General features: G+C 46.2%; 1 protein-coding gene across 4 annotated transcripts in view; it reads right to left on the bottom strand.

Moving 5' to 3' along the window:
• Window positions 1–20,968, bottom strand: part of LOC140105828 (ovostatin-like) — a 163,437-nt gene that overhangs the window by 37,372 nt on the left and 105,097 nt on the right. For 3 of the 4 annotated variants that reach the window (XR_011850649.1, XR_011850651.1, XM_072129929.1), the window contains 6 exons: window positions 16,269–16,427; window positions 15,734–15,964; window positions 15,260–15,308; window positions 14,002–14,144; window positions 11,320–11,469; window positions 10,012–10,182 (listed from right to left, as the gene is read on the bottom strand). Coding sequence is in view for 1 of the 4 variants with exons in the window: in XM_072129929.1 (XP_071986030.1) it covers window positions 10,012–10,182; window positions 11,320–11,469; window positions 14,002–14,144; window positions 15,260–15,308; window positions 15,734–15,964; window positions 16,269–16,427 (903 nt within the window). In the remaining 3 variants the exon portion in view is untranslated. The remainder of the gene's footprint in view (window positions 1–10,011; window positions 10,183–11,319; window positions 11,470–14,001; window positions 14,145–15,259; window positions 15,309–15,733; window positions 15,965–16,268; window positions 16,428–20,968) is intronic. The other variant, XR_011850650.1, reaches the window with a different exon arrangement.

Genomic DNA, 20,968 nt, shown 5'->3' with positions numbered 1-20,968 from the left:
TGCACACCCTGCAGTCTCAGGTCGCTGAGAAGGAGAAGCATTATGCAGATGTGGATAAGGTGTTTATACAGTTATACATGGAAATAACCGAATATAAGCAAAAAGCAGCAACTACTGAGGTGATTATTGACAACTTGAAATGTGAAATAGCAAAAAGGGATGAGATCATCTGTAGCAGGCAGACGTCCATCAAAGAGTCTTTGCCCACGAAACAAGTTTGTGTTTTGAGTGCAAACAGGGGGAGAGATGAGACTGAACCTGCGGCTGCTACAGATCACTCCACACCCCGGCTTGTTACTAGGCCTGGACTAGTGGGCAGTGGAGTAGATGGAGGGACAAGCATTGCTGGTGGGATAAATGGAGGATTAGAGGGCGACTCAGAGACGTCACTGATCAGCCATAACCTGCGGCTGCTACAGATCACTCCACACCCCGGCTTGTTACTAGGCCTGGACTAGTGGGCAGTGTAGTAGATGGAGGGACAAGCATTGCTGGTGGGATAGATGGATGATTAGAGGGCGACTCTGAGACGTCACTGATCAGCCATAACTTGCGGCTGCTACAGATCACTCCACACCCCTGCTTGTTACTAGGCCTGGATTAGTGGGCAGTGGAGTAGATGGAGGGACAAGCATTGCTGGTGGGATAGATGGAGGATTAGAGGGCGACTCTGAGACGTCAGTGATCAGCCATAACCTGCATGTGTGTGACAGTAATGTACAGGAAGCACAATCTTCCCATAAGATGGAGAGGATGCAATATCTGTTGAATATATGTAAATATATCCCGAGCTATGATGAAAATTTTGATCCTTTCACTTCATGTGACACGTTTGAAGGTTATTGTAAGAAATTTTCTGTTCCAATGGAACATCGCATGGAGCTGTTCAAGCTATGGCTACCAGCACATCTTTACCAAAGATATGAGGCCATAGGGAAAGCAGCCCCCAGTAATGGCCAATTTCATGATGAGGGAGACAGACTTTCCATCCTCATGAAATTGGTAACAGGGCATTTGGATGTCACCCCAGACATGCTGGTTAACTTCAGACTAACCATCTATGATGAGCCCTTGTCTCTGTGTGGGAGGTTTGAAGTTATGTATAGAAAGGTGACTAAGAATCATAGTCCAGGAACCCCACAAGGCATGATCCGCATGTTTGTGGAGAAGTTTCCATATCTTGATACCACAATTAGATTGAATGCAGCTAAAGGAGCTTCACTCATGGAGGCTGCCCTGGTGATAGAACAGGTCAGACAGGATCTACTCAAAGATAGAAGGTCTATAAAGATCAGGAAACAGATAGCAATTCACCCCAAACTGCAAGAAACCCATGTACAAAAGAAAGCATCTCCCAGCCAAATACTGAGGAAGTGGGGGAGTGTTAGGTGTTTTCACTGTTTACAGTATGGACATATAAAGAGGTTCTGTCCACAAAGGGTTAACCTGTATGAACGGGGGATGGTCTCACAAAATCAGGGGGACAAATGTGTGGCTTCACATGGAGCAGGACCACACAACTGTACAACAGACAGCCCTACTGGGAATCTGCTGCAATAGGCTTACGGCTGGGGATCCATAATATACTTGGCCAAAATTAGTAAAATCATGGATTCCCCTTATTATAGCCAGGTTGTGTATTGTAAACCTCATTAGCTCTCATTGCTTGGTGATGAGATTCTATCACCTAGAGGGGGGAGGGAGGAGGTTTACTGTCCCTGAACATGTGCAAATAGAGTGTTAATGAGGTCCAGTCCTTTTGTTTTCAACAGCTCAGAGGAGCAGAAGTACAAGGAAAGTGTATTGTTAAATGTCCTGAAGTCAGGCCTCTGCCTGTAAAGACAAAGGTGTTAATCGCAAATAACCAATTTGGTCTTTTCTTTATGTTTGTATATTTGTGTTGGCAATATGATGGTTGTTAAGCTAAGGTGGTACACCGAACTCTCTGCTCTCAGTGATTGGATATTCACCTGGTAACATGGTGGACAGTTACAAAATAATATCCACTAAGATTTATTGTATAATCTCTCTAATTTCTGGCACCAATTAAAATTTGGGTAGAGGGGTGATTACCTGCCCCTGTCTAAGTGCAATAGGTCTCAGGAAAGAAAGTGGTCAACTATCTCTAGGACCTATGGAGCGTACAGTGTAATTCGCTAGCAAAGTCCGCGGCGCAGCCAATAGTCCGTGGGGCATAGCTCTCGCTATTGGGGATTCTGCAGGGAGTGGGTAAAACCACGGTGAACTGCAGAGGCGCATTGATGGTACAAAGACTGTTCAGTCGGACGCGGGTCTTTTAAGCTGCCGGTCAAAGGGGAAGCACCATAGTAGTGAGATTCCCAGCCTTGGTTTATACCGTGTGATCTGAAGGTGCCAGGTATACAGTATATAAAGCTTGCTTTTTGCTAACCAATGTCTTAGTGGTATATCTGAGGTAAAGGTTCTGTCCACAGGGGGAGAACATCATGTCTCCTGATTGATGAGGTGAGAATAAACCATGGTGGATGTACATAGAATAAATGTATTGCAGGGTGAGTTCTGTATCATGTGACAATCACTGAGGATTCCTCCTCTATGCAGTATCCTCTTCCATTGATCATTCCAGGTGGAGACACACAGAGAAGCAGCGAGTGTCTGTCTACTGAAGGAAGTGCAACTAGCCAATCCCTCTTCTACAAAGATGGAGCGAAAGCTGGAACCATCCATCCAAAGACCGGGCCAAAGATGCAAATGAACTTGTGATGTGCACTCAAGACCATATGGACTGTGACCTCTAGATGAAATATAATCTTAATGTCTTTCAGTTTTTTACTTTACACCCATACATTTTGGTTGTATTTGTCTTTATTTTGTACTTAGTTTGTTTTATTTTATGTCAAACATCAATACATAGAAGAGCAGACTCCAGCATAGTGTGTCAGGCGTCTGACATCAGGGGGAGATGTTACAGGGGACATTATTCATAACTGGACCTTCTGCTCTATTATTATATATATTACATATAGTGTAAATGGATACAGTATATACTGATAGCAGCCACTGATATTCTGTGGTGAGATGTCAGTGTGTACTGAAGCCATTGCTCATTAACATATCAAAAGGCTTTGACAGTAAGAAGTAAGATTCCCTGCACACACTGGGGTCTATCCTGAGAGAGTCTTAGGGTGGAGTTATAAGGGGGTGGGCAGGGACTACACAAAGGAATATTTAAGTATGGTAAAAACAGAAATCACTCTCTTCTGTCTCTTGCTTCCTGGCCCCCCCGGACGAGCAGCACTTAACTGTCAGGTTCGCTAGGGAGAATGCTGGGACTTCTGGTTCTTCTGGTGGTGCCAGCAGCGTTCTCCGAACCCCGGCGCGTATCCGCGCAAACTCCACCTCTCGTCCTGGGCAGCGGCTGCTAAGATCTTGGAGTTGCTGGGACTTGTGGTACCTCTGCTTGGTGCCTGGTTGTTCTGCACCATGAGGGGTTAATTCCCAGAAGCTTTCCAGCTCCTATCATGTTCTGGAGGTGGGGTTCTGGCTGCATAAATTGCAGCTTCACTAGTCACCTGTGCCAGTGTTTGAAATCCCTTCTCCACTCGCTCAGCATTAGGTTTGACTTGCTCTGTATCTGTATCTGTATCTGTATCGTTGTGACCTCGGCTCGTTTTTTGACATTGACTCTTTGCCTTCTTGACGTTCCCTCTCGTTGTGAGTCCGGCTAGTTTACCATTCTTTTGTGTTTTATGTTTGTCAGTCTGTTTGTGTTTCCCTTCCCGCACTTATCCAGTGTATTCCGAGTCTTCAAGTAGTCGCCCCACGGTTTAGCGTGGGGGGGCTATAGGAAGGGACAGAGGTTGGGGCAAGCTCAGGGCACACTATCCCCTGTCTTTTGTGTTACCCAATCTTAACAGAAACACTGGCCACACATAGGTCTGCATCCTGTATCCGACCTGCTACATTCTCTCCTCCCATGGAGCCTCTGTCAGCTGCGGTCGCTCAGGTCCAGACCCTAACTCAGCATGTTCAGAGTCTGTCTGCCCGTCTTCAAATGCAGGTTTCGGGGCAGACAACACTGTAGGCCCCACCGCCACCTGCACCAGAACCTAAGGTTCCTCTCCCTGACTTGTTTTTTGGTGACCGTAAGAAATTTTTTTCATTTAGGGAGGGATGTAAACTTTATTTTTCTTTACGCCCTCACTCATCGGGCACCGAGACACAAAGGGTGGGTGTGGTCATTTCTCTTTTGCACGGTGATCCGCAAAACTGGACCTTTTCTCTCCCACCTGACTCTCCATCCCGCTCTTCTCTTGACGCTTTGTTTTCTGCTTTAGGCCAGATTTATGATGAACCTGACCGCCGAGAACTGGCAGTTTCCCACCTTAGATCTCTGTGTCAGGGAAAATTGACGGCGGAAGAGTATTGTGCCCAATTCAGACAGTATGTGACTGACTCGCAATGGGACGACTGTGCCTTAAAAGACCAATTTATGTCCGGACTGTCAGACCGAGTACAGGACTTAGTCTTATCTTATGCCGAGCCTCAGACATTAGATGATGCTATGACTCTGGTCATCCGAGTTGATCGTCGCCTAAGATCCAGGCGATCACCTCGGGTGTCCTCTGACTGTGAGCCAGCGGCCAGTCTGTCTACAGGTAATCCAGAATGGGAATCCATGGAGCTGGATAGCATCTCTCCTGCACAGCGAAAGCAACATCGAATAAGACGCCATCTTTGTTTCTGCTGTGGAAGTCCTGATCATCAGATACACGCCTGTTCCAAGAGGCAGCAGCAGGAAAAACTTCCGCTCCTAAGCAGTAGTCGGGGGGACTGCTTAGGAGCTCAGGTACTCCCAGTTGTGTCTAGAATGTATTTACCTTGTACGGTTAAGTTTCAATCTGTTTCCTGTACTGGTCGCGCCTTTTTGGATTCAGGTGCTGCGTCTAATTTAATCGATTATAATTTTGTCTCTCAGTTTTGCATGTCATTGATTCCATTATCCACTCCTATCCAGATGTCGGGTGCGGATTTGACCCTCTACAGGCAGGGTTGATTAAATTCCGAACCCCGCAGATAAAGCTTATGGTAGGAGCTATGCATGTAGAATGGTGTTCTTTCCTAGTTATGGAAAACTTGTCTGAAAATGTAATTCTTGGTCTACCCTGGCTCCGGATCCATAATTCGGTAATTAATTGGGAAACTCTGGAGCTGGTTCATTGGGGTCCTCACTGTAAGGATCACCTGACCAGAGTTTCATTATGTACAGTAGTGGCGGAAGATCAGAGTCTTCCAGGTTTTCTCTCGGATTACTCAGATGTGTTTTCAAAGCCCTTGTCCCAAGTCCTTCCTCCTCACAGGGAGTTTGATTGTAAAATTGACCTTCTTCCTGATACTAGATTGCCAAAGGGTCGTATATATAACCTGTCAGTACCAGAACGGGAGGCACTGAAGAGTTATATTGATGAGAGTTTGGCAATCGGACATATCCGTCCCTCTGAGTTGCCCACTGGGGCCGGGTTCTTTTTTGTTGAGAAAAAAGATTGTGGTTTACGGCCGTGTATTGATTATCGAGAATTAAATAAGATAACGGTAAAAAACTCAGGTCCTCTCCCCTTGATCCCGGATCTCTTAAATCAGGTTTCTGGGGCCCAAGTTTTCTCTAAATTAGATCTCAGAGGGGCTTATAACCTGATTCGGATCCGAGAAGGGGATGAGTGGAAGACCACATTTAATACACCTTTGGGACACTTTGAATACCTGGTTATGCCCTTTGGTTTGAGTAATGCCCCAGCGGTTTTTCAAGGGTTTATGAACTCCATCTTTCATGATTACATTGGTGTGTTTATGGTGGTGTATCTAGACGATATTTTGATTTTCTCTCCTGATATGGTTTCTCACCAGCAACATCTACACCAAGTACTTACCAGGTTGCGCAAAAACAACCTCTTCGCTAAGCTGGAAAAGTGTGTTTTTTGCGTCCAGAAGGTTTCCTTCTTAGGTTATGTTGTGACTCCCTCTGATGTACAGATGGATCCGAGTAAGGTTCAGGCGCTCACGGACTGGGTTCGGCTTACCAATCTTAAGGCCTTACAACGTTTTTTAGGTTTCGCTAACTATTATCGGAACTTTATAAAGAACTTTTCCGTGATCGCCAAACCCCTCACGGATCTGACCCGTAAGGGTGCTGATCCGAACAATTGGTCCCCTGCCGCTTGCTCTGCGTTTGAAACTTTAAAAGCGGCATTCTCGTCAGCCCCAGTTTTGGTTCAACCTGACCTCTCTCTACCGTTTGTTGTGGAGGTTGATGCCTCCGAGGTTGGAGTAGGTGCAGTGTTGTCTCAGGGGTCCTCCACTCTCACCAGACTTAGGCCCTGTGTATATTTCTCTAGAAAGTTTTCTTCTTGTGAGAGGAATTATGATATTGGTAATTGAGAGCTCCTTGCCATTAAGTGGGCATTTGAAGTCTGGCGGCACTTTTTGGAGGGAGCTCTTCATCCGATAACTGTGCTCACGGATCATAAGAACTTAGTATATTTGGATACTGCTAAGCGCTTGAACTCACGTCAGGCTAGGTGGGCCTTGTTTTTCTCTCGCTTTAATTTTGTGGTCACCTACCGACCTGGGTCAAAAAATGTGAAGGCTGATGCCTTGTCCCGTAGCTTTGGGACTCCTGAGCTTCCAGAGGCTACTGACAGTAATATTTTGTCTCCAGGGGTTGTGCTGGCAGCTGTCTCCTCCCACCTCTCCTCTCAAATTTTAGCAGGACAAAGATCTGCACCTAAAGACCTTCCGGAAGGCAAATTATTTGTTCCTCTTTCTTGTCGTTTGAGAGTGTTGGAGGAGACGCATTGCTCGGTATTGGCAGGTCATCCGGGAATGCGGAGTACCTTGGATCTCTTAAAGAGAAGTTACTGGTGGCCTCACATGACTAATGATGTGCACGCATTTGTCCAAGCCTGTCAGGTCTGTGCGCGAGGAAAGACTCCCAGGAGACGTCCTGAGGGGCCTCTTCTTCCGCTTCCAGTTCCCACCAGGCCGTGGTCTAAAGTGTCTATGGATTTTGTCACTGATCTGCCAGCATCTCAAGGCTGTACAGTGATTTGGGTAGCAGTGAACCGTTTCTCTAAAATGGGACACTTTGTTCCATTAAAAAAGTTACCTTCAGCTGAAGAATTAGCTGAATTGTTTATACAGAATATTGTACGCCTCCATGGTATACCAGATGATATTGTGTCAGATAGGGGCGTACAATTTGTTTCCAAATTTTGGCGAGCATTTTGTTCTAGACTGGAAGTTAATTTGTCGTTCTCGTCGGTGTTTCACCCTGAGTCTAATGGTCAGTCCGAGAGAATGAATCAGGAGATGATTAGATATCTGCGACTCTTTGTCTCGGACAGTCAGGACCAGTGGGTGAAATTCCTTCCGTTGGCAGAATTTGCTATTAATAATCACTGTAGTTTGTCCACACAGGTATCTCCGTTTTTCTGCAATTATGGTTTTCATCCTCGTTTCTCCTTTTCATCTGTGCCTGTCTCTGATATTCCTCGAGCGGAAGCTATTACATCCAAGTTGCGCTCGCTCTGGTCACAAGTTCGGGAGAATATTCAGAGGGCACAAAATTCTATGGTCCAACAGACTGAAAGAAGGCGCATTAACTCCGATACGTTTGTGGTGGGGGATAAAGTGTGGTTATCCACGAAAAACCTTAAATTGAAGGTCCCCTCTTTGAAGTTTGCGCCCAGGTTTGTAGGTCCGTTTGTTGTTACTCATATTGTTAACCCGGTTTCCTTCAAGATTACACTTCCAGCAGGGTGGCGAGTTCATAACACCTTCCATAAGAGTCTTCTGAAGCGCTATGTTGAGCCTGTTTTGCCTCTTCCTGACCCTCCTTCTCCATCTATTGTGGAGGGGAATCTGGAATTTGATGTGGAAAAAGTTGTGAATTCCAGATGGGTAGGTAACTCCCTGCAGCACCTGGTCCATTGGAAAGGTTTTGGTCCTGAGGATAGTTCTTGGGTTCCGGCTAGAGATGTTCATGCTCCACGGTTACTCAGGTTATTCCATCAGGACTACCCTCAGAAGGCATCTTTAAGATCTAGGGGTCCGAAGGCCCCCCGTCAGGGGGGGTACTGTCAGGTTCGCTAGGGAGAATGCTGGGATTTCTGGTTCTTCTGGTGGTGCCAGCAGCGTTCTCCGACCCCCGGCGTGTATCCGTGCAAACTCCACCTCTCGTCCTGGGCAGCGGCTGCTAAGATCTCGCGCTGTCTAGGAGTTGCTGGGACTTGTGGTACCTCTGCTTGGTGCCTGGTTGTTCTGCACCATGAGGGGTTAATTCCCAGAAGCTTTCCAGCTCCTATCAGGTTCTGGAGGTGGAGTTCTGGCTGCATAAATTGCAGCTTCACTAGTCACCTGTGCCAGTGTTTGAAATCCCTTCATCACTCGCTCTCAGCATTAGGTTTGACTCACTCTGTATCTGAATCTGTATCGTTGTGACCTCGGCTTGTTTTTGACATTGACATTTTGCCTACTGATTTTGCTATTGACGTACCCTCTCGTTGTGACTCCGACTAGTTTATCATTCTTTTGTGTTTTATGTTTGTCAGTCTGTTTGTGTTTCCCTTCCCACACTTATCCAGTGTATTTCGAGTCTTCAGGTAGTCGCCCCACGGTTTAGCGTGGGGGGGCTATAGGAAGGGACAGAGGTTGGGGCAAGCTCAGGGCACACTATCCCCTGTCTTTTGTGTTACCCAATCTTAACATTAACATATATTGTGTGTGCTTTCTGTGTATGTATATAACTTTATAGTACTTATTATAATATAGTAGACTTTATACGTGTACCTATAGATATTCCAGGTGTTATGTGTTTTACCATATATATACATAGCTAAGTGTTTACAGTGAGTGTGTATATATTAGTGTAACTACATGTATAACCTGTAGCCGTATCCCATTCACACGTGGATCTCTGCCCTGCACGTGTATTGGAGGAGTAGATATATAGATGCTATTGTGCATGAGTCTCTATATGTACATGTATATGGTCAGGTACTGGATGTGACTCCTGCTTCAGGGTATATCCAGGAGCTACTGTAGTGTTAGAATATATTGTATATACATACACATTACTGGGGTCCAGAAGGGGTCAGGAAAAGAGGTTTGTGTGTAGTTGTGTTCTCTATGTATTTTGTATTGTATTTTATGTAGTTACTTTGTCACATGTATGTTGTTAGTAAAGTCTTTTTGTATATAAGTGTCTGCGAGGGTTGTATGTTACTCTTGTGATATCTGAAGGACTGGAGTAGGTGCTTATGGTAAATAGCACAGACTAAGGGGCTGGACAGAACCACTGAAGCCTAGAGGGACTGAATAGAAACCCAATCCCCAAATCCCCTTTACCCGGTATCCTGTTTATTTTCTGTAATTTTGACCTTCTGCCTTTATTCAGACTATTCTTCTGCCTTGCAATTTTGTACTGTGCTTGCCCTCTTTGTTGTAGACTGGAGACTAAACTTCTGTGATTGTGTTGTCGTTTTATATCTCCATGTTTTGCCCTAACTGGCAATGGTAAGAAAGCCAAGTAGGCAGGGACAGCTGAGAAAAAGGTTTAGTCTCAGGACCTACTGTCTCTGTTTGTATATATATATATATTTATTATACATACTTTATGGTTAGTAAAACAAGTCCTGCCCTGGACCTTCAACTGGCCCAGTCACTGGCAGTTGCCACTCATAACTAAGTTAGGGTTAACTCCTGCAATCGGTGCCAGCATCGATCGAAGGTGTTACTGGGGTTTGGTAAAGATTCTACACCAGAACCCAAACAGACCCATACTTTTAATACTTGTCACTGGTAGTAACACCACTTTTTAGACTTTGCGTTTTAACATTGGCCTTTTGTAAAACAAAGCTGATAGTTTCCACCATCCACAGTGAATGTTGACACCGGACGATGCCTCCACCTGCTACTTTTTACAATGTCGTAGCAATAGCATATACCAGCATCCATGTAAAGAAATACATTACTCATGCTCAATTCTTGATATGCGTCTCGTTCATTCGGAAAGTCAATAAGTGAATAGTACAATCCGTCAATAAGAAACTGATTGTCATTTTTAATGCAAGAAGGAGGAGGAGGAGCTACATTGTATCCTTCGATGTTGTATCCATTCTGGCTAATGTGTTTTAGAGATGAATAGACCTAAAAGAACAACAGATCACTTAGAAAGCGATAGTTCTAATGCAGGGAACTACCTGGTCACAACATCCATCACAGTCCATCAGAGGAAGGTCCTTCTCATCACCACCCTCTGTCTTTATAGAGATTGTCCCCTCATGTAGAGCTAATAAAAATGCATGTTCCGTAGAACGTATCATCAATAAGACCAGTTTATTGTGATTAGGGCCAAATTATTTCCTAAAATATTTTAGAGCTTGATATTTGGGGCCCATTACCGTTCCAATAAGGTCTTTTGATACACTGGTGACCATTTGAGTCTGAATCTTCATATGAAACCTAAACTTGAGTTTTATTATAATAAATCAAATAAACTGGTAAGTGTTGTCAAATTTTCAGATGAATCAATGCCATCTGGTAATGCTTAGAGGATTATGTAAGTCCAATGAGACGCCACACACCTAGAAAGGCAGTCATCGAAAAGAGAACCTGTCGTCAGCAACTTAAAAAACCTAAAAAAACACTACCAGAATATGGTCAAGCAGCGCAACACCTACTTATTGTTTCTTTTAATGATCCAAAGAAGTTACATCATCCAGAAAAGTCAAGGAGGAGGAGAGTTTAACAGTGAAGTCAAGGTGGGGAGCACTGAAAGCCTCCTCCTCATGCTTTTGACTTCAGGAGATCTGGTTAGTGATGTCTCTGGATGCAGGACCATTAATTACAGTGAAGGGGCTTTCTGAGGGAGAGAACTCGGCTTCAGTGTTAAAATCTCCGCCTCCTTGACTTTATATAACCAATTTTCATTGCACGTCAAAGTAGATTTTCTCGATGATTCCACCACACTGGGTCATAAAAGAAACATGATCTCGCAGGTGTTTGACTGCTTGACAATATACTGGTAGTGGTGTTTTAGGTTAATTTCTGCTGACAGGTTCCCTTTAAGCAGACGTAGCAGATTGTGTCCACAGTATATACCTTGCTATACTACTCAGTCATCATCTATGTACTTTTTTGTATTGGCGCCATCAAGATAAACTCTTTCAGATGCTCCACAGCTACTGGTGACCACATCAAATTATTTGTGCAGTATCAATAGTGTCACTGATTCTCGGAGAAAAGAACATAAAGAATGGAAGGTTATCTTTCAGCTCTTCTTACCATTGCAGGTGTGAGAGCCTGGTCTTGGCGTAGAAGTGAAAGACTCGAATCCATGATTCTCATGGCGCACAAGGAACGTGGAGCTGATGTGATTTCTACGTTAATAGGGGCACCGGGAGCAGCTTTTTCTTCAGAGAAATTCATGGATACCTGTTCAAAAGAGATAGGAATTCTAAGATTAAGAAATTTGTCATTATTACTAGAGTCAACCAGGCTGTCTACTAGGAAAATGTCCAAAGTGTTTTCATATAGTGATGGACCAATCTGATTCTTTGTTACCCAAGACCAGGGCTGCATCTGCCATGAGGCAGGATGAAAATCTTGCTTCAGGCAGCAGATATCAGAGGCGGCAAAATGCCAGCCTGGATGATTTTGGAGGCAGCCCATGACCTGATCTATCACCCAGCAGATGTTCCTGCTCACTGCTCTCTGCTCACCCCTGCATAGGTCATACACTATTTAGTTAGGATCCTTTTAGCTATCAGCCAATTAACCCCTCAAGCCACCATGATGTTCCCCAACATTATGGGCAGCAGTGCATAAAGACACCATGACATTGTGGAACATCATGACTTCTGTCTGTCACTTGGACAAAACCCAAGGTATCAGGATTAAAGATGCTATAGTTTCTGAGAGCCAAGGCTCTGAGCAACATGTCGGGGGAGGAATAGAAGTCCCCCCCCCCCCCACCTCAAGCGATTACTGTAACTGGTCATTTAGTACAGACAGACAAATCCCAGCAAAAAGCAGCTTTCCCCGTCTGAACTTCCAGTATCAGCATCTGATCTCCTCATTCTCCTTCACAGAGAAAGGACATCAGATGCCTACAGTGACCCTCCACACCATAAATCACACCACATCACATACAATTAACCCCTTCACTGCCCAGCTGCATACCTCTTCCATCTGTGCTCTCCTCTACAATTTGATTTAACTTTGAAAAAAAAACCTAAAGGGTTAAAAAATAAGCCCCATAAAGACTTTTTGAATAATTTAAGGGGTGTAGTTTCTTAAATGGTGTAATTTAGGTTTTGTTATTTAGGTCCATTAAAATCACATGAGAAATGAGATTGCCCCTGACAAAATGAATTTGGAAATTTTCTTGAAAATAGCTACTAAATATAAAAAGCCTTTTACCATCCAGACATATGATAGGATTAAGCCAAAACCAGTATATCTATTCCAGAAGGAACAGACTTCCAACCGTAGACAGCGCTGTATGATGTTTCGACCTGATTGGGTCTCCTCAGTAGAGCGTAGGGAACTGGTTTGGCCGAGTGAGAGGCTTGTGACTAGGGTCAGACAGTAGGTGATCTCCTTATGGAGAGATTGCCAATTAAGACCACCTTAAAGGCGTGTGATAATCCAACATTATGTTTTTAGACTTCTTGTAGGTCATACTTGGTGTTAAGGGGTTTTGCCTTTCAAGTTCCATTTAACACCTCGGAAAACATATTTGCATACTTCCAAGTAAAATAGAGGAGCTTTTAGTGGTATCTAGCCCTGTGTGATAGCAGGAGCCAGGCATGGGCTTCTTTATACTCTACAGACCAGGCCACTAGTGGAAATGAGTGACTCACACGGACAGCCTTGACATCCTATGGGAGTAGTAAATACTGTAAATTGAATACTACCCAAACAAGATACCCTATAAGAGGATGAACTGATTACTGACCTAAGTTGTCAGGTTCTACATCTAGACCAGGGGTCAGGAACCTTTTTGGTTGAGTGAGCTATAAGCGCCACATATTTTAAGCCGTTCAATATGTTTAAAGATATTTAATTTATTGCATTGGCGGAATCTTATAGACTTCCATGGGTCCACGTATTGCATCCACAGTAACATGAGAAATAATTTGAGTGGATTTCTCAGCGTATTGTTGTGAAATATGCGCAGAATTTTTTTTGGATCCAGCAGATTTTATCTGCCACTGATTTAGCAGCAGATGAAATCAGTACAGGGTGAATTATTGTTTTTTTCTGTAAATAGGACCCCTCCAACAGCCCTAACCCAGGGCTCCCCTGGAATAAAGGCCTTACTTTTGAGGGAGGTCCTATATATTGTTGTATTTTTTTCGGGGTTGCTTCAGGGAGCTTTTTTGGGGGGAAACACTGTAGAAATTATAGTCTGTCACTGATCTGTTGCTTTGTGTATAATGACACATCCTAAGGTGAACCGTGGGTCCAGTATTCATGCCTGCTATAATAATCACCTTTATACTGTATCTGCAGTTATGTGGGCAGCCAGGGGGTTCTGGAGTGTCCTGCAAGCAGATGGAAATGGTGCTTCTCGCGGCTAGACGCAGGTGCCGAGTCAGTGAAGCAGGCGGTTGGACCATGGAGGTAGTGATGGAAAATGTAGTCTGAGCACAGTGCCACTCATCTCTGCCACCAATGGAGACTATACCAGCTGAAAACTACCAATACCAGTGTGCACCACGAGAAGCCCGTTGGAGCGCGAGGCATGGATCCATCCTATTGACAGATAGGAGCCCTGTCTGGGAGCTAGATGCGCCATCAAAAGATCCACATCTGGCTCGCAAGGCATTGGTTTCCGACCTTCCTTATCCTAGACCTCTCGCCTCCCCAGGATGCCATATTAAATTAAAAAATATTGCAATAAAAACATTGTAAAAATATTTAACTTTGATCACTGATGGATTGCAAAGAATTTCTCTTTACCTGGTGCCTGAAGCATTTCTCTGTATTGAGGCGCAGAGTGTCGGTCACAATCTCGTTCTCCAGCATAGTGTACACGACAATAACAATAAGTGGGGCATGGTCTGCAGTTACCTTTACCGGGATGGCAAATTTACCTTGGAGAGCTGAAAAGTGGCATAGGAATAAAGAGATCATTAGAAGATATGTACATGATTAGAGAGAGTTGGGCGATTTTGACGTGGTAGAACTTGACTGGCCAGCACAAAAACTTATCAAACATCTTTGAGACCATTTGGAAATAAATTATGAGACAAGTCCTCTCGTTTTACATTAGTCTCTACCCCAAACCTCTAAGGTTCCTGTCACGGGTGCCCCTGTGATCCATGTCACGGATCGCGGGCACACCCATGCCCTTCTCTGTGGCGCGGCTCCCCACGGTCCAAACTCACCTCTCCACGCTCCTGCTCCCGTCCGGCCTATACTGCCTGTGGGTCCCTGCTCCCTAGGGCTCGTGCGCGCCACATCTCAGAGATTTAAAGGGCAAGCGCATTGCTGATTGGCGCTGGCACTTCCGGGTTTCCTTAAAGGCCCGCTGTTCCCATGTTTCCCAGCCGGATCTTTAAGCTTCCTAGCAAGAAGAGAAAGCTTCCTTTGAGTTCCTTTGTTTGTTCCAGTGTTTCTGTTCCTTGCCCGTTCCTGTGTGATTCCTTGTTGCTGACTTCGGATTTGGACTTTGACCTTGCATGTCTGCTGCCTGCCCTGACTGCTCGCTGACTTCGATTGGGCTCCGATTCTGTACCACTAACTTGGCTGCCACCGCCGGCTAGTGACACCTGTGGAACGACCTGGTGGTATGCTGCCGCAGAGGTGGTCCAGAAGGTCCACTGATCCTGAACCCTGACAGTTCCTGAAAGAGTAGAAACTGTTTTGGGTGGACTTACTCCATTTTAATGGAGTGTAACTTTTTACACCTAATTAACATTGATGGTTATGTTATATAGAATTGTTTCCCATAAATGCTTTCCTCATCCAATCCCTTCCTTGGTTGAACTGCATGGAAATGTGACTTTTTTCAACCATATAAACTATGATACTATAATACTATGAATGTTGGAGGTTTCAGGACATGATCAAGCCAAAGAAGCTCGGATAGGTTTGGCATGTACAGGGCCCAATACTTTTGTCCAAATACTGTAGCTAGATGATAGATGGTCTACCATAGATCATTTTAACTTATCTGTCATGGTTTAGTTAAGTCCATCTACAGAGTGATACTTACAGTCTACTGGGACGGAACCAAAATTTATAATAGTAGTCCTGGACATTATCTGCAATTTAATGAAAACAGCCTTAATGTATGGAGCGAAATTATAACAATCAAATTTTCAAATTATAACATTTTATTAAGAGAACAATTTTAGATACAATTTTCTGAAACTGGAAATAACTGTGTTGACTTTTTTTGGGCAATTTAGACAATTTTCTATTTTAGGCACAATAGATCACTCTAATAAAAAAAAACAAGTGTCCAATCTAATCCCTGCCGCAGAACATGGCAGTGCTACTCAGTCCAATCATCGTTCATTCATGAATTGGACCTCTTTCGTACAAAATAAATGGTGGGCAGTCCCATGGACAGTCCCATATCCTTCCTGGGATTGCCACAATAAGGGTAAGAATCTATTGTTCTTAATGATTGAGGCTACTGTCATCTCTAGGACAACCATTTAACAGCTCTTCTCTTGGCACTTACCATATAATTGAAACTTGTGCCGGTTTCACCTTCCTGAAGTCCGGATTTACTAAATATGTACTTGGCTGAAAGAGTATGCGTCTTTCCACACTCAAGATCCTCTTTAGGTCTTTCTACATGCACAAAGCTCCCAGACCGCGAATAGTGGCGCTTTATCGCGTAGTAGTCGGTGGAATAAGTGGGCACAATAAAGTTGGAATCATAACATTGTTCGGAATTCTTGAAAATGACCTTGGGAGATGAGAGACAATACAAGGCTAAGTATTTTAATGCAATGATCGGTGGAGATGTCTAGAATCCCCACCACACTCCGTGTAGGTTTTCATACTCATCTGCCTCTTAGCAAAGCATTGTCAACAGAAGACATGACATACTGTATCATACATTGAAGATTAACATTTTGAATAAGGGCCCTGAAGATCCTTAGTAAGCTTATTACCATATAACCACAAAATAGGAACGTAGGCTGTGAGCTGAAACGTTCTTAAGTCGCTACCCAGACCGGCTGGAAGGTCCATCATTGTCGTCCACTTACCTGAATATTGGCTTCCGATTGTTTCAGTTCAGATGTATCAATGTAGTAATGGGCTTTGCCATTGCCATCTGTGGTCATATTATAGATGGTCTCGCCATTTAACTGCAGTTCGATTGTCTGGTCGCTCATTGGATTTTGAAGACCATCTTCTGCAGTAACCTGAAAAATGACCCAAACAATGACTATTATCATCGACAATATTTTCATGTGTGATTATTAGCTGTGGGCAGAAATTTCTTTGGTAAGTTAAGTCTTAATATGTCTGGGTGGTGGAACTGCTGACATGGAGAGTGATGGTGGATAGCTGAAAATGTATGTTCCTTCAGCTTTCGCTGGTTTTGATCTGATAGGGTTCCGACTCTGTTCCAAAGGCATTCCAGATACTCTCCTATGAGTGCTCCTCTAGTGTTTTAGCGGTGTTTCTTTCCATATAAAGCTATAATCCTATAGCTCTGAACCAGCTGTACGCCGACAATTCTCGGTAGTAACGTGAATGTTACTGTATTTCTGGCTATGCTCAGGCACCAGTGTCGGACTGGCCCACTAAAGTACCAGAGGATCCTCCGGTGGGCCCTGGCTCAACCCATCAGAAAACACAACAATTTGGAGGCTGCAAGAGTATATTTCCTCGGGGATAATGAAGAGTGGGCCCCCAAATTGATTTTCTCTGGTGGTCCTAAGGAAACCCAGTCCGACACTGTCAGGCACAGTTAGAGATGTTCATCTACAGAATTCTGGCTATGGCTCCATAATAGCTTCTATAGAGTTTTAGGTGTTTCCCTATAACAGTGGTGGTGAACCTTGGCATGGGTCCATATGGGTCCCAGGCACAGAGTTTGCCAGACAAGACCTCCTATAGTCCCAGGAAGCCCAGTATGTGCTGCTTTCAGCACTATTTTAAAGCGACTCATCATTAACTGCAGGAGAAGTGATAAAGTGTGGACACAGCTGGATCACCATTAGAGCCCCACGATTCTACCTGTTTGAGGGACTTTCTCCTTTTTTTGTATTGTATTGGTGTTCCCTGGCCACCAATACAATTAAAAGTGGTGACAGAGCAGGAAGCAATAAGTTAATGCTTAAATTGTTGTGTTGTCACTTGAATAAGTGGGTTTTAGTTGTAGTTTGGGCCTTTGGTCCCTAAAAGGTTCACCATCACTGGCCTATTACATCCAGGGTCTGCTTCTGTGTAATATAAAGTAGTATCATACATCTAAGGGCTTATTCACACAGCCGTTGGGGGACTTATATATGGCAACCAGGGCCGGATTAAGGTTGGTGGGGGCCCCTGGGTGCAAAATCTGGTGGAGGCCCCCACTGAGTGTAGCGTACACATACGTCCTCCTGCTTCCTTTCCACTATCCAAAGAGTAACACCACTACATACAGCTGCCTCGCCCCCAGTAACACAGCTACATACAGCCCCCTCCCCCCCCAGTAACACAGCTACATACAGCCCCCTCACCCCCAGTAACACAGCTACATACAGCCCCCTCCCCCCCCAGTAACACAGCTACATACAGCCCCCTCGCCCCCTGTAACACAGCTACATACAGCCGCCTCACCCCCTGTAACACAGCTACATACAGCCGCCTCACCCCCAGTAACACAGCTACATACAGCCGCCTCATCCCCAGTAACACAGCTACATACAGCCGCCTCACCCCCTGTAACACAGCTACATACAGCCGCCTCATCCCCAGTAACACAGCTACATACAGCCGCCTCACCCCCAGTAACACAGCTACATACAGCCGCCTCATCCCCAGTAACACAGCTACATACAGCCGCCTCATCCCCAGTAACACAGCTACATACACCCACCTCGCCCCCAGTAACACCGCTACATACAGCCGCCTCACCCCCAGTAACACAGCTACATACAGCCGCCTCATCCCCAGTAACACAGCTACATACAGCCGCCTCATCCCCAGTAACACAGCTACATACACCCACCTCGCCCCCAGTAACACCGCTACATACAGCCGCCTCATCCCCAGTAACACAGCTACATACAGCCGCCTCATCCCCAGTAACACAGCTACATACAGCCGCCTCATCCCCAGTAACACAGCTACATACACCCACCTCGCCCCCAGTAACACCGCTACATACAGCCGCCTCATCCCCAGTAACACAGCTACATACAGCCCCCTCACCCCCAGTAACACAGCTACATACAGCCGCCTCACCCCCAGTAACACAGCTACATACAACCGCCTCATCCCCAGTAACACAGCTACATACAACCGCCTCACCCCCAGTAACACAGCTACATACAGCCGCCTCATCCCCAGTAACACAGCTACATACAGCCGCCTCACCCCCTGTAACACAGCTACATACAGCCGCCTCACCCCCAGTAACACAGCTACATACAGCCGCCTCACCCCTAGTAACACAGCTACATACAGCCGCCTCATCCCCAGTAACACAGCTACATACAGCAAATCATCCCCAGTAACACAGCTACATACAGCCGCCTCACCCCCAGTAACACAGCTACATACAGCCGCCTCACCCCCAGTAACACCGCTACATACAGCCGCCTCATCCCCAGTAACACAGCTACATACAGCCCCCTCACCCCCAGTAACACAGCTACATACAGCCGCCTCACCCCCAGTAACACAGCTACATACAACCGCCTCATCCCCAGTAACACAGCTACATACAACCGCCTCACCCCCAGTAACACAGCTACATACAGCCGCCTCATCCCCAGTAACACAGCTACATACAGCCGCCTCACCCCCTGTAACACAGCTACATACAGCCGCCTCACCCCCAGTAACACAGCTACATACAGCCGCCTCACCCCTAGTAACACAGCTACATACAGCCGCCTCATCCCCAGTAACACAGCTACATACAGCAAATCATCCCCAGTAACACAGCTACATACAGCCGCCTCACCCCCAGTAACACAGCTACATACAGCCGCCTCACCCCCAGTAACACAGCTACATACAGCCCCCTCGCCCCCTGTAACACAGCTACATACAGCCCCCTCACCCCCTGTAACACAGCTACATACAGCCGCCTCACCCCCAGTAACACAGCTACATACAGCCGCCTCACCCCCAGTAACACAGCTACATACAGCCGCCTCACCCCCTGTAACACAGCTACATACAGCCGCCTCACCCCCAGTAACACAGCTACATACAGCCGCCTCACCCCCAGTAACACAGCTACATACAGCCGCCTCATCCCCAGTAACACAGCTACATACAGCAAATCATCCCCAGTAACACAGCTACATACAGCCGCCTCACCCCCAGTAACACAGCTACATACAGCCGCCTCACCCCCAGTAACACAGCTACATACAACCGCCTCATCCCCAGTAACACAGCTACATACAACCGCCTCATCCCCAGTAACACAGCTACATACAGCCGCCTCATCCCCAGTAACACAGCTACATACAGCCGCCTCACCCCCAGTAACACAGCTACATACAGCCGCCTCATCCCCAGTAACACAGCTACATACAGCCGCCTCATCCCCAGTAACACAGCTACATACACCCACCTCGCCCCCAGTAACACCGCTACATACAGCCGCCTCATCCCCAGTAACACAGCTACATACAGCCCCCTCACCCCCAGTAACACAGCTACATACAGCCGCCTCACCCCCAGTAACACAGCTACATACAACCGCCTCATCCCCAGTAACACAGCTACATACAACCGCCTCATCCCCAGTAACACAGCTACATACAGCCGCCTCATCCCCAGTAACACAGCTACATACAGCCGCCTCACCCCCAGTAACACAGCTACATACAGCCGCCTCATCCCCAGTAACACAGCTACATACAGCCGCCTCATCCCCAGTAACACAGCTACATACACCCACCTCGCCCCCAGTAACACCGCTACATACAGCCGCCTCATCCCCAGTAACACAGCTACATACAGCCCCCTCACCCCCAGTAACACAGCTACATACAGCCGCCTCACCCCCAGTAACACAGCTACATACAGCCGCCTGGCCCCCAGTAACACAGCTACATACAGCCGCCTCATCCCCAGTAACACAGCTACATACAGCCGCCTCTCCCCCAGTAACACAGCTACATACAGCCGCCTCATCCCCAGTAACACAGCTACATACAGCCGCCTCATCCCCAGTAACACAGCTACATACAGCCGCCTCATCCCCAGTAACACAGCTACATACAGCCGCCTCACCCCCAGTAACACAGCTACATACAGCCGCATCACCCCCAGTAACACAGCTACGTACAGCCAAATCATCCCCAGTAACACAGCTACGTACAGCCGCCTCATCCCCAGTAACACAGCTACATACACCCACCTCGCCCCCAGTAACACCGCTACATACAGCCGCCTCATCCCCAGTAACACAGCTACATACAGCCGCCTCACCCCCAGTAACACAGCTACATACAGCTGCCTCGCCCCCAGTAAGGGCACATTCACATGGCCATCTGCGGGGACGTACATGCGGCCGCAAATTTGCGGCCGCATGTACGTCCCCATAGACGGCAATAGCGGCACGGCGCAGATGCGGTGCCACACATGTGTGGCACCGATCCGGCCCGCACACCGCAAAAAGATAGAGCATGCTCTATCTTTTGGCGTGTGTGCGGCCGTGCGCCGCTATTCTCTATGGAGGGAGGAGGGGCCACCTCCTCCTCCTCTCCAGCACACGGCGGTATGCCCGCAC

This window comes from Engystomops pustulosus, chromosome 11 (genome assembly GCF_040894005.1).
Source record: "Engystomops pustulosus chromosome 11, aEngPut4.maternal, whole genome shotgun sequence".
NCBI lineage: Eukaryota > Metazoa > Chordata > Amphibia > Anura > Leptodactylidae > Engystomops > Engystomops pustulosus.
Note: the sequence above shows the minus strand (reverse complement) of the source record. Positions and strands in the feature narration are given on the sequence as shown.